Genomic DNA, 10,725 nt, shown 5'->3' with positions numbered 1-10,725 from the left:
GCCAATCTCCCCCCTCCAAGAAAAAGAAAAATTTTGCCTCTCTGCAATTACTGACAATCTGAAAACTTTACAAACAGCAGAACATTTTTATTGAAGGATGTTTTACATAATGTAAAGGTAATCCTTCTGCAAGGGCCTGAATGGCAGTTATAAGGACTGGGTCAAAATTTAGGGGTTTAACACCAACCAAAGTCTTACATAACTGCAACAAGCATTTTATACCATGCTTCCCACACTCTATGTTTCCCCTACTCATCCCAAACCCTGATACTCCTGATTGCACCCCACACTGTGCTGTTCCCTGCACCCTACCCCCAGCCTCACCCCTGCTATCCTTGCTTCTTCCAAAATGGCATCAATCCCCACCACTGCCCCTTCTTGCCTCCCCCACCACATTCCATCCGGGCAGCAACTGTTGGTATCCTTTCACTTCGGTGCCTGGGGCAGTTGCCTCACTTGCCCCTCCCTTGCTAAGATACTGGCTATAGCACCCATCTCCTCTGAAAGCAGCACATGGCATACTCTCTCAAAAAGGTTTGGAAAGTGACAGCAGAAGGCATTGGCTATGGTGCTACAATCTTTAAGGTTGTCTTTAAGCCCACATCCAGTGATCATCTACTTCAACCTCTAAACTCAGTCCCCAGTGACAGTTCAGCCCAGCCCAGCCCAGCCTCAGTTTATCTGAATTTCAGGGTACAATGCTGACAGCAACCTGCTCAATTTCCATTCCATCTATTTCTGAAGTGTATTTCACCCTCATCCAGGCACAGCACTCTTCAAGTAGAAGAACTCAGCCAGCAAGTCTTTATTCCTGACTTTCAGAAACACCCCATTTCCTGTCTCTCCTGCCCATAATTCGAGCCAAGTACAGGAAGAGACCCAACTAATTTAAACGTGGGAGCCCTCGGAGAGTTCTACTTGAAGTATGCTATGGAGGTATAGTGCTGGCCATAAAGTAGGATACTGGTAAATAGAAATTGTTCAAATATCTTGGACTGGTTGAGGACAACCTTCTGGGCTAACCCTACAAATTACAGTAGAAATATTCACTGCGTTTTCCTGAAGCATAAAGTTTCGCAGCACTACACCTCTATGCTTTCCCCTACCACCCAAGACACCATTCTGCCTTTGGCACAGATGAATACATTCAAAACAAAGAATTGCTGCCAGGCTTGGCAAACTGTTTCTTAATTTAGGCCATTTCTAGACTAGAAAACTGTGGTTTTGACAGTATGGCAGCTAAAATGTCTTAACTAACACTGTAAAAAACTGTGTAGACAGTTTAGTGCTTTTAAATAGGTTACTAGCCACAGACTCCCTCACTGTTGACCACGACAAATTAGCATGTTTTAATTAAGTCACTAGTTTTTAAAAACATGTTAGATATATGGTTTAAAACACACACACACACACACACACACACACACACACACACACACACACACACACACACACACACACACACACAATCTTTTCCTAACAGAGACAAGACCTCAATTTACTCCAAATTCCCAACTTCGTGTCCTTGCCTTTCTCATTTGTATTCAATTCCTCTCTCTTTTTAGGAACATGAACAGATGTCTTAAATATGTTTATTTTGCTTGCTCCAGTGGCTTTATTCAACCTATTCCCCACACTGAATTTGAAAGTTTAGTTTTAATGAGTGTAATGTGCATTCCTCAATGTATGAAATGGTACAATACAATGGCATGTGTGAATCATGGTTACCATCAAGAATGCCATGTTTATTAAAATTCAATTAAGCACATGAGTAGCACATATTCAGTTTATTACAAATATTATATTCAGGACCAGATTAAGCTAATTCCAGGTTTGGGCTCCAAAAATAAATGTTCATCACCTTAGCATCCATTGACCTAGACACAGCTCAAACATTTAAACTGGAAGAAAGGACAGGGGATGGAAATACTTACAACTATTATCTCTGCATTTTTGCACAAAGAAATTATTAGTTTTAGAGACCTGAAAAGCTTACCCTGTAAAGGATATTTTTGTAAAAGTATGGGTTTTGGAAGTAAATTCCAAAGAACCCATGCATACTAATGTCAAGGGAATATAATTTTACTGAGTAATAAGTCCCCTTTGATTCCAAAGGCCCACAAATGAAACCACTATTTAAATGCAGAGAACAATCTATAAGATTTATAATTGAATTCAACATAGCTGGACAAGAAAAGGTGGCAATACCATTTGCCAAGAAAATTCGAGTTGAAGTTTTACCTGTCAGATTTTTTTCACTCTTATTTATAGACCATTTGTTATGTACTTATGTTGGGATTTTCTAACATACCCTGGAGATTCAGGCACACATATCCCCTTGACTTTCAACAGGAGTTTATACTCTTAAACCTCCATAGGTACTTTTGACAAATCTCCCCTGAGAGTCTGCACAGTTATCATGGCAATTCCTGCCCTAAGGGGCTAACATGAGGTTATATATAAAAGAATGAGAAATGCTAGAAGAACCAAAGGAAAGCAGTTACATCTATAACTTCTCTTTATAATCAAACCTCCCATGGAGAGAAATAATTTCTTCATGCAAAAACATAAGGGTAATCATTCCTCCTCTTTCTACTTCCTCCTTCTCAGCGTGAAACATCAGTATGCCTCATTCAAGGGTTTTCAAGGAGGCCTGGGCCCTCATGTTTAAATACTAAGAATCACAAAATTGAGTTCTTTTCAATGGATATTTCACTGCACATATAGGATGTTCTTAAAGGTTACCATGGAAAAAAACTTCAGGGGTGGCAGCAGAGGAAAGAGATAAAGGTAACAAGAAAGATGACTTAAGTGTTGAGGAAGGATATAACTGGATAGGAGATGGCACATTCATATCATAAGTTTTGTAGGGCCTAAAAGTAAGGCTTGGAAGTTAAAACTTTATATAGTGGATAACTAGTAGTTTGTAGAACAATCCACAGAGAGAAGTCCTAATTTATCTTACCTTGTTCACATAGTTTCTTGGTAAGAGAGCCTTCATCTTGAAAATAAATAATTCGCTTCTGCACAATACTGGCCCTGTTGATGAGGAACACAGCTTTAATGAAATACATTCATTCCTTCAAATGAATGGCAGAGCAGTGAATGGACATCACAGGACTTTCTTGAAACATTTTGTACAATCTGATGCATCACAAAGTATCTCTCTGAAAGTCTGTCAAGGAGCCAACTCTTCATTTATTTTATTTGATTTTATTTTGTTGCCAAGAGAACCATGTTTTAAGAACTCCATTTTATTCAAATAGTTTTCTCTGGGCTGAGTAATATTAACTAAAATCTAGGCACACTCCTCACTGTAGATGTATACAATGCTATAGTTTTACTTTTACTTCAAGTGGCATTTGATTTTCCTTATAAATAGCAAAAACTTGAAATGTTGATACCATATAAAGAATGATCAGTCATATTGTACCGCGAATCTGTGTTTCTAAAGTGTATGGCATTCAGCTGAGTGTCACAAATTATATCTGAGTTAAGAAAAACAATACTGCTAAAACAAGCAGCTATTTATAAAAAATTACTTGGCATTTTGAAGAGTGAGATGTTTCCAATATGCTGCAAGAATTTAATGCAAATATAATACAGACTTTATATACATAAGCAGCATCACGCTAAACTCCTTCAAAGGGCAACCCAACCTTGAAAAAACATATTAAAACTAATAACATTTATAATATTTTATTAATGCTTAACATCAACACACTGAGTTTGTAAACTCCAATTTGTCTTGGGATTTTGAATATAAATAAGATAAAAGGGAAACTACTTAGAGAAAAGCCACAGTTGTATCATTGATTGTACTCATGAGAGATAGCTGTATTATATGTATTTATATCTAAATAAATGCCTCCTTCCACAGGGGAAAAAAAACTCAGAGCAATAGGTTCCCCCCATAGGGTATCAGAAATAACATGCATTGTGTTTGATCCCAAAGCCCCTCTCAGCCTATGGAATATAATTTCCATTGAGTTTAAGGAGTTTGGGGCAGACCCATTATGTTTGAAATACCAAAGCCACAAAACTGATAGCTAAGGGAAATTACCTATAGAAAGAGTTATGAAATTCAGCAAAATGCATTTGAGGATTTTTAATTTGACCTTTTGAAATGCTTATTTGTATTTCTAGCTTTGGTTTTTAACAACTCTGCACATTTTACTCTTGAGCACACACTTCTACTCTTTTCAGACTCTGCTTGCTTCAAGGAGACAGCACAGGCTCTTTGTTTCTCCTTTGTAAGTCTGTTGCATTAACAAGATTCCTGAAGGTCAGAGGGCATGTAGAGCTTGCTCTGACCCTAAAAACTCTGGCCATTGGGCTGATATATCTGGGGTTTGGGGTTTTGTTTTTGTTTTTTGCTTGTTCAATGACAGAATCAAGTTTAGAGAGGCTTTCTTAATTTACTGCTCTCACTCAATACTCTCTGGCATTCTTCATCTGTTAAATAGCTTCAAGTAAAAGTACAACAAAATAGATCATAAACCTAGCAGAAAATGCAAATTTAAGCAATATTTTTTCCAGTGATAATATTACATCCTATATTGGAGCAGCTCTGAACTGAAATATAGACAGATTGACCCCTTTAAGGACAAAATGCTGTGCAGGTCCCACCTGATTAACACATGCCTAAAGTACTTCATATAAACTATAACTAGATTTCTTTCTTTTAACCATATACAAGTATGTGAATTAAATTCATATACAAACCTTGTGTCCTTTCCAAGGTGTTTATCAATTAATTCCCTGGTAATGTTAATATAATGGTGCAATGAAATCTGATCTCAGATCCCAACAATCATGCTACCTGCCATGCCACATCTGCATTCCAGGATGTATGATTCTGGGGATTAGGCATCAGCTCCATTTGCAGCCTTTCAACTTGCCAGTGTATGTGGAGCCTGAGATCATGATCTTGCACTCCACTTGTACCAGCAAGTTCAAAGCCATAAACCCAACAGCCCAATGTGCTAATTGAGCCATTAATATAACATATACCAAGGGCCTGAGTGAACATCAATCTCTTTCAAACGTTTGTCTTATTACCAGCCTGTCAGCATTATTAATATAACACTGAAGCTCTTACCCAAGTATACTGAAATAAAAAATGGTTAACAAGAATTAATTTTTATGTCAAATCAAGAGCATACTGGTTAAAACCACACAATCTGATTCTTCTCACATCAACTTTACACTGAGGTAATTTCATGGACTTCAACAGGTTAGCTTAAAGGCTAACAACCTATGGCCCACAGACCAATGCATCCCATGACAAACTGAATCTGGCCCAAGGAAGCTCAGCATGCTCCAGCCAAAGTACCAGTGAAGCTGTCCCCAGGATCCCACCACCTGCCTTATTCTGTATCCCCCCCCACAACATCTGCTGATCACTAGGAACTACAGAGATTTGTGGCCCATGGCAGGAAGGGACTGGGTAGCAAGCAGGAGGCCATAGTGATAAAAGGTTGCCAACTCCTTTGTATGGTATTTTAATAACAAAACAAAGTGGGAACAAATCAAATGGTACAGCAAAGACAGAATTATGTCAGTGGCAGAGTCAAGTCTTCTAAGAGGTTGCACTATGGGGATGGTACTTCGAGAGATCCAAACAAACACACACAAAAAAAAAAAAATCAAGAAATTTTTTTAAAAAAAACTCAGCCTCTAATGAGAGTAAACACCAACTAAACAAAGACAGGCTTAAGATAATGGCACACAGCCTTCATTTTCTTGGATTTTTCACTTAATAACCAAAAGACTTTTGGGAGCAAGATGTTATAACATCCTGTTCTCTCCTAGAGAGACTCAGTGAAACATTAAATGTTCTTGAAGTACTATCCATCAATACCATAAAACTGGCAAACAGCCACTTAGAGTGATTAATACAATTCAACATAACTGTCCTCTAAGCTGAAATACATTTGCATAATTAGGGTCTCACATATTTACAAGATATTTTTATCCAAAACACATAGCAGTTGCAAAGAAGATTTAAAATATTAGCGTTTTCAGACTTTAATATTAAAATATATCCTTCTAACATAAAAAAATAAGTTTGGGGAAGGAATTCTCTAAATATGCAGATGAGGCAAATAATTTAGGATACTGTATTTTAGAAGAGCTATATGAGTTTCCTTTTAAAGTTTTCTTTCTTTTTGTTACACAGTTGGCTCATAAGTGTAAAATACCAAGGGAACAGTTCACTTCCTTTCCTAACAACAGAATCTTCACAGCTTTGTGAGTCATTGTCTCTTCAGCTGTGGTTGAAATCAGATATACAACTGATCATCTTTTCACTGAAGCCATTGACTTCAATTGGAGCAGAATCAGTATATTAGATAGAGATTCATAAATACAGTGTATACACATGCATTTATATACAAATATATAGATATATATAGTACAGAATATTTTATCCAATGAATTATAATGAATTTATATTTACCATCAGGTTTAATAATGTTTCCTAGGTCATAGACTAATTTACTAACTGAACAGGATCTGGTCCTTTTTTCCTGCTTTAAAATATTTGAGATGAATAGCTCTGCCATTAACTAAATAAAGGTTCCTGCTCTGGGTTTTGATACTAATATAAAATACAGAGTGGCAGTCCAAAATGTATAGAGTTAGATTTAGATTGGGAAGAAAGTAATAGAATCATAGAAAATGAGGGATTGGAAGGGACCTCAGGAGATCATCTAGTCCAACCCCCTGCTCAGAAAAGGACTATCCCCAACCAGATGGCTCTAGCCAGGGCTTTGTTGAGCCTGGCATTAAATCTTCCACCACCTCTCTAGGTAACCTATTCCAGTGCTTCAACACCCTCCTAGGCTAGGGACAGACATTCAAAAAGCCTAAGCCTGAATTGATTCAACCTTTGCAGGTTAGTCTAACCTGGCTAGGCTGAACTGGTTTCCAACAATACAAACGATCCCTTTGGACTTAGGAAATTCAGGCACATGCCTGCAGTGGCTCAGGCTAGAAGCCAGGTGGCACTACAGCAGCCCTCCCTTCCCTTGAAAAGCTGAGCTGAGGGGGTGTGGCCAGGTCCTAGCAGAATGCTTTGATTAGGAAAGGGTGGAAACCCCCAGCCTGCTTGCAGTCCCAGGCTTTTCTCAGCTTGCTGCTCAAGGGGCAGGAGTGTTGCCAGCCCCCAGACACCACTGAGGCAAAGGGGGTGTGTGCAGTTCATGCATCTGTTGATGAGATGGAGCTTTTCAATCTCCCTCCCTGCTTCTGTATACTGTGTGCAGCAAGCTGACAGGAAATCAAGCCGGGGGTGTGGGGACTAATAACAGTGTCATCCCATCTCAGTGTTTTTTGTCCCTTTAAGAAAACAGAGGGACATTACCAGCTACCTGTTGATTCAGCACTGACTCAGCATGTGGTCTGCTAGCTAATACACAGATACCTTCTCCGCAAGGCAGAGGGGATGGGGGAATTCCTGCTTAGCAGGGAGTGCTGAGGGGGAAGGGAGAAGCAAACAGCTCTTAAACAACTTTTCCAAGGAAGGACATTAAGCTACTTGTTGAATAGCTCCAAAAAGCCTGTCTGCCTCTCATCTCCCACAGCATGGACTGTAGCCAGCATGTGGTCTGCTAGCAAATGATCAGGTTTCTGTGAGGGATGGGGGAATGCCTGCTTAGCACAGAGTGGGGAGGGGAGTGGGAAGCAGAAGCCAGGCAGACACCTGCAGAGACTGCAAAGCTGCAGCCAGGGAGCAGAAGGGAGGGGCCAGCCCTGCTGTGGAACAGAGCCCCACCTAGTCAGAGAGCATGCCGGGATGCTGGGGGTCTGGGACAGATATTGGTTATCTTAAACCAGCAAGGGGTCTAGGACAGATATTGCATAAACCAGGTTGAGCCAAATCACTTAAGTCTGATAATACATTCAGCCAGATTTAGCTCAGACTGGTTTTACCCAAACTGGTTTATGTGCACTGAACATCTGTTCTGTTACAGGTTCAAACCAGCTTCTGTTCACTTAAACCAGTTTATATGTAATGTCTGTCCCTAGCCTTAATGAGAAAGTTTTCCCTAATATCTAACTTAAACCTCCCTTGCTACAACTTGAGACCATTGGTCTTTGTTCTGTCATGTCACCACTAAGAACAATCTAGCTCCATCCTTTATGGAACAACCATTCAGGTGGTTAAAGGCTGCTATCAAATCCCCCTCAGTCTTCTCTTCTGCAGACTAAAACCCGGTTCCCTCAGCCTCTCCTCATAAGTCATGTGCCCCAGCCCCCAAACCATTTTCATTGCTCTCCACTGGACTCTATCCAATTTGTCCACATCCTTTCTATAGTGGGGGGCCCAAAACTGGACACAGTACTCTAGCTGTGTCTTCACCAGTACAGAACAGAGTGGAATAATTACTTCCCTAGATCTTCTAGCAACATTCCTATTAACGCAACCCAGTATGCTGTTAGCCTTCTTGGCAACAAGGGCACACTGCTGACTCATATCCATCTTATTGTCCACTGTAACCCAGGTCCTTTTCTGCACAGCTGCTGCTTATCAAGTCAGTCCCCAGGCTGTAGAAGGGCATGGGGTTTGTCTGTCTTACGTGCAGGACTTTGCACTTGTCCTTGTTGAACCTCATGAGATTTCTTTTAGCCCAATCCTCCAATTTATCTAGGTCACTCTAAATTCTAGCCCTACCCATCCAGTGCATCTACTACACTTCCCCAGCTTGGTGTCATCTGCAAATCTGCTGAGAATGCAATCAATCCCATCTTCCAGACCATTAATGAAAGTATTGAATAAAACCAGCCCCAGGACCAATCCCTGGGGCACTCCACTTGATATCAGCTACCAGCTAAATATTGAGCCATTGTTTACTACCCCTTGAGCTCAACAATCTAGCCAGCTTCCTATCCACCTTATAGTCCATTCGTCCTACCTATACTTCCTCAGCTTGCTTGCAAGAATGCTATGGGAGATGGCATTCTCACATCAACTTTGAGAGATGGTATCAAAAGCCTTGCTAAAGTCAAGGTGTATTACGTCTGCTGCTTTTCAAGCATCTGCATCCAGTTTCCTCACTCAGATGAATCCTTCTTGGGCAGGGGTGGAAAATTATTTGGGCCCAAGGGCTCATAGGGAGTTCTGATGAGCTTTTGTGGGCTCGATTATCACCCCCCACCCACAGAACAACTCACCAAAACACCTTTATGGGGCTGTCTCCTCCCACCAACAGCTCACCAAAACTCCCAATGGGGCTGCAGGCAGAGTGGGATAGGCAAGGCCAAGGTAACAGGGTGGGGTTGTACGGTGATGAAAACTGAGAGCTGGGGCCCAGGCCAAGCCATAATCTGCTCCCTGCATGCCCATTTCCCGTCAAGAGGGTGTGTGTGGGGAAAGTGTGTGGGAGGGTGCATGATATTAGAAGCTGATGAAAATGCCTTCAGGAGCTGTTTTCTTATCAAAGGAAGCACAGCTTTTGGAGTTCATCCACCTTGTTCTTTTTGTCAAACTGCAGCACCAACTGGTTTATTATTTGACCCTAAAATTACCAGTCATATTTGAAAACTTAGACCAAATCCTTTAAGTAAAGTAAATAACTTTATGCTTTAATAAAACATATAGAATACTTGCTCAAAGAATTGTGCAAAGTTGTGCAAAGTCATATACATTACTGATGATAATGAAATACAAAGTACTGAGTCTAAGTCCTTGTTCATTACCTCAAAGATATGCAAATACAATACTTCTACTCCTGTGACTGACAAATTACATTGCTTCCTGAATCTGATAGGTGGAACTGAACACAAGTAAACTTTTTATGTTGAACTGCAATATATGGAAAGTAAACTTTCAGTCTTTCTCTTAGGGAGAATTTCTTGGCTTGGAAATCTAAAGGCTATAATTGAAACAGTTTCCAGTTTAGGATAACCTTTCCATTCAAGTATGTAACAGCAGAGCTATTAGTGCCACTCCGGAGTGTTGTAACAGCTTGGAGAAACCTGCCTGGGGAGCAAAATCAGCATTTGAAAGTCTGAGAGACCTGGGAGATGGAGAGGGAGGAGTGGACTTAGATAACTTAAAATGGGCTGAAAAATAAAGAATCCCAAAGCCCAATAGGGTACCAAGAAATAATGATACATTTCTAGATTTAAAAAAATATGACTTATTTTGCTTTTTATTACTTACAAGTTAAACTCCCCATGCCAAAATTTCTTCCTTCACCTGTCTCCTTCTCAAGTTCTTTATGAACTCATGGTGAGGCTTCAGTTTACATTTAAATCATTCTAATGGCACTTAAAATGGGAGTGTCCATGCATTAAAGGGTGTTAAACTGTGCTATGAAAGCTCTAAACAGCTTAAAAGTTACAGCCTATACTTAAAGTGGTATTTTTGAAGCATTCTATCCAACTCGAGCTAAGGTATTTTTAATCTGATCCACAGAGATACAGCAACAATCCTGCAGTCATCTAGTATCTCAGGATTTGTGGTTCCCAGACCTTTAACCCCAGCAAACTTTCCATATTCCCATGCTCTACTACTCAAGGGGGCTATTGGCCCCAACTCAACACCCCCACCAGCTCCGAGTGAGTATAAGCCCAGCCCACATGGCTCCATGCTGCTAGCCACAGGTGCCAACTTTGTTTTTTTTTTTTTCCAATGAGTGCTTACAGATTAGCACAACTACCACTACAACAACCCACGCATTGCTAGGCCCTGCCTATTCCTGATTCTCTCAGCCCACT

General features: G+C 40.3%; 1 protein-coding gene across 1 annotated transcript in view; it reads right to left on the bottom strand.

Annotated features, from left to right (window-relative positions):
• Positions 1 to 10,725, bottom strand: part of SPON1 (spondin 1) — a 465,900-nt gene that overhangs the window by 310,896 nt on the left and 144,279 nt on the right. Inside the window, exon 4 of the mRNA XM_019519535.1 lies at positions 2,966 to 3,039. Within this exon, the coding sequence (XP_019375080.1) occupies positions 2,966 to 3,039 (74 nt within the window). The remainder of the gene's footprint in view (positions 1 to 2,965; positions 3,040 to 10,725) is intronic.

The sequence above is a fragment of the Gavialis gangeticus genome, unplaced genomic scaffold (assembly GCF_001723915.1).
Source record: "Gavialis gangeticus isolate Ggan-Ray unplaced genomic scaffold, GavGan_comp1, whole genome shotgun sequence".
Lineage (NCBI taxonomy): Eukaryota > Metazoa > Chordata > Crocodylia > Gavialidae > Gavialis > Gavialis gangeticus.
This window is presented reverse-complemented; position numbering and strand designations above follow the sequence as displayed.